Source organism: Garra rufa, chromosome 7 (genome assembly GCF_049309525.1).
Source record: "Garra rufa chromosome 7, GarRuf1.0, whole genome shotgun sequence".
NCBI lineage: Eukaryota > Metazoa > Chordata > Actinopteri > Cypriniformes > Cyprinidae > Garra > Garra rufa.
The window spans coordinates 30,661,473-30,665,085 of NC_133367.1; the positions used below are offsets into that span (position 1 = coordinate 30,661,473).

At 35.6% G+C, this 3,613-nt stretch overlaps 1 protein-coding gene across 4 annotated transcripts in view; it reads left to right on the plus strand.

Moving 5' to 3' along the window:
- Positions 1-3,613, plus strand: part of tle2a (TLE family member 2, transcriptional corepressor a) — a 41,719-nt gene that overhangs the window by 33,856 nt on the left and 4,250 nt on the right. For 3 of the 4 annotated variants that reach the window (XM_073843804.1, XM_073843805.1, XM_073843806.1), the window contains exons 8-12: positions 1,519-1,535; positions 1,797-1,892; positions 2,010-2,054; positions 2,142-2,303; positions 2,553-2,679. In XM_073843804.1, the coding sequence (XP_073699905.1) occupies positions 1,519-1,535; positions 1,797-1,892; positions 2,010-2,054; positions 2,142-2,303; positions 2,553-2,679 (447 nt within the window). Of the gene's footprint in view, positions 1-1,475; positions 1,536-1,796; positions 1,893-2,009; positions 2,055-2,141; positions 2,304-2,552; positions 2,680-3,613 lie in introns of all 4 variants that reach the window. The other variant, XM_073843807.1, reaches the window with a different exon arrangement.

The window sequence follows — 3,613 nt, forward strand, 5'->3', positions numbered from 1 at the left end:
CTTAATTTGTCTTCTGAAGATTAACGAAGGTCTTATGGGTTTGGAACGACATGAGGGTGAGGAATTAATGACAGTATTTTCGTTTTTGGCTGAACTATCCCTTTAACGTTTCACTCTTTCTCTCTTGTATGTACTAATTTCATTACGTTACTCTTTAGGGCTTGTAATTTTTTTCTGTTAAAACAACAAATTTAAAATTCGATTAAAAAAAATTTGAAAAAAATAGTAGGATTAATTTTTATTAGTAATAAAATAAGAGATATTAGTAATTTAATATTCACTTAAAATAAAAATGTTTTTAAGAAAAATAATTTATTTTACTGTGCAACTGTAAAATTAGAATAGAGCAGCTGGTGTTTAAAAAGTGTTGCTTTTTTGATAATTGCGATTTTGGTTTTATTTTCGATAAGTCATGCATGTTTATTACTCATCCTGTACTGTTTGACTTACAAACATGATTAATAAATCATGTGGCTTGTTGTGGAGTTTTTTTTTTTTTTTTTTTTTAACTTCCAAAAATGGTCAGACTATAGTTTTGGTGACATTAGCAATATTTCAGTGAATCAGCTTTTTGTTGCTCAGTGTGGCGAATCCACCATCTTGAACATAAGTGAAATTTGCGTGGGGAACAACTACAAGTATGGCCACACCTTAACAATTTACACTTGGCGAATGATAAATCAGGTTTAAAAAAAAAAACTATAGACAAATACTGAAGCTATCTGTCTCATAGCTATAAATTAAAAAAATAGACCAGACTTGAGTAATTGCCTACCAACATGTTAGCAATTGCAATGCAGCATTGCACTAATCACATTTTCTTTCATAAGACTTAAATTGTACCCTGAAATATGTTGACCAGTTCGCCTGTGAAGTCTCTCAGCTCATATATGTGACCCTAGACCTCAAAACCAGTCTTAAGTAGCACAGGTATATTTGTAGCAATAGCCAAAAAACACATTGTATGGGTCAGAATTATCGTTTTTTTTTTCCTTTTATACCAAAAATCATTAGGATATTAATTAAAGATCATGTTCCATGAAGATATTTTGTACATTTCTTACCGTAAATATATCAGAAGTTAATTTCTGATTAGTAATATGCATTCCTAAGAACTTCACTTGGACAACTTTAAAGGCAATTTGATTTTCTCAATTTTTTTTTTTTTTTTTTGCACCCTCAGATTCCAGATTTTCAAATAGTTGTATCTCGTCCATATATTGTCCTATCCTAACAAACCATACATCAGTGGAAAGCTCATTCATTCTTTCAGATGATGTAAAAATGTTCTCTCAATCTGAATGACCCTTTTGACTGGTTTTGTGGTCCAGAGTCCACAATGAAACATGAAAGAGTGAGAATTGCAGGAATATGATTTTGTTATTATTAGCAGTGTTTAGTTGTTTTGTCTGTTGGAGGGGTGAGTTTTGTCTAACCGTCATAGTCACATTGTTTGTTTTTTGGTTTGTTTTGACTGGCCGCGGGGACGTTTACCTGCCCTTCCCATGATGCACACAGACCGTGAACCTGGACCAGTGAGTATCAGTAGTATCCTTTGGTTTTCTCTCTCCTTTTCTCTCTCTCTCTGTCTCTTTCTAGTTGAGTTCCTCTCAGTGCAGACTGTCATGCATTAGGCGTCTCTATTGCCTGTGGGTCCAGCAGTTATGGAGCTGATTTGATTTATCCCTCGTCTCCTACATCATTATCTCTTTCTGGCTCACACACACTCACACGCACATCCTCTGTCTCTCACTCCGCCGTTCTCTCATTTTCTCATCTTTCTCTTCCTCTCCTAGAGTTCACTCTCGAACGGAGACAAAGGCAGGCCTTCAGACTACCTCAGCAACGGAAAAAAGAGAAAAGCAGATGAGAAGGAGTTTATGACCGACTACGTAAGTGTTAAATCTGCATCGTTCTTTAATGAATCACCCGCATGATCTTTATTTGATTCGAGCATATGCAGGAAATAAATAAAGAGTTGCTTAACTCCTGAATCCTTTTTCTTTCAGGGCAGCGACGCGGAAAAGAGCGATGACAATTTGGTCGTCGACGAGGTCGGTTTGCATTAAAAACGAACTTAATAAACAAGGCCGGCTATGTTTACCCCTGATTAATCCGTCATGTGCATTTCGTTCCCTCAGGACCCTTCTTCTCCAAGGAGTGTGCAGTCGTACTCCTCCAGAGAGAACGGATTAGATAAACTCCCTCCTTCCCGTAAGGAGCCTTTGCCCCAGGCCAGTCCGACCTCGCTGGCTTCCTCCAGCAGTGCTGCTTCCCCTTCACGCAGCAAGGAGCCTCCACCGGTATGAGCTCGAAAACACGCAAACATGCTCATTTGATGTTAAACAAATGCATTTCCCTTTCTCAAACTCAAGTCTAAATCCACAGTTTCTTCAGTCTGTACAAAAAGCATGAAAGACCTTGCTTTTGCTGTCAGTGTCCTAAAAGTTGACTAGTTTGACTATCACTGCATTTTTTTCCCCCAGTTGTTTGCTTTGGCTGTATACCTTGCTTGAATAATTGATGTTTAAATGCGTGCCCTAACCTTGCAGAGAGAAAAGTCCAGCACTCCAGGGATGAAGCCTGGCACCCCCATGTCTCAAGAGTCGTCCACTCCAGGCCCAAGCGTTCCTCCGCAGTTTCGCCCCGTTCCTGGAAAGCCTGGCGTTGACCCTCTTGGTAAGATCCTGATGGTACAAGACTTTAGTGATTTGAATTTGTGGTGTTTTTGTTTGACCAGGTTTGGATGTCTTTATTTAGGGTTGATGCTTAGTCAGCCAGCAGAGGGCAGTAGTGGTCTTCCTGTTTCTGAAAGGGTGTCTTGTTTTAATTGTATCATTTTGCTGAGCTTGTGTCCTTGGAGGCTGTGTAATTGTTTCAGCATTCTCTAGAATGATATTAATGGGTCAATGACATGACTTTCTTTTTTTCTTTTTTTTTTGTCAGGAGCTTTTAAATTTTTTTTTTCTAAAATTAAAAATGCAATTCATACATAAAGTGACTTGAATTCGCTGTCATGGCATAAGTCAAAAATGTAAGTGTGGTGTGTCTTGATATCATAAAGATGAAAAAACTTAAAAGGATGAAATTCTGGGTAACCTTAAGTATTTTAGCATTATATTTTATTATTATCATTTAAAAAAAAAAAAAATTAAAAAAATAATAAAACTTTAGTTTGGAATAATCTAATTATTTCTCCCAAAAAGTCAGTTTGGCATAATTTTTATGTATTGAATAATTTTTTTGGTAACACTTTACAATAAGGTTCATTAGTTGAACATTAGTTAATGTATTAACTAACATGAACTAACCATGAGCAATACATTAGTTACTGTTTTTACTAATCTTCATTAACGTTAGTTAACGGAAATACAGTTGTTCATTGTTTGTTCATGTTAGTTCACGCTGCATTAACTAATGTTAACAAGATTTTAATAATGTATTAGTAAATGTTGAAATTAACATTAACTAAGATTAATAAATGCTGTTTAAGTGCAGTTCATTATTAGCTCATGTTAACTAATGTGGTTAACTAATGTTAACTAATGAACCTTATTGTAAAGTGTTACCTTTTTTTTTTTTTTTTTTTTATTAAAAACAACTTTAGACTACT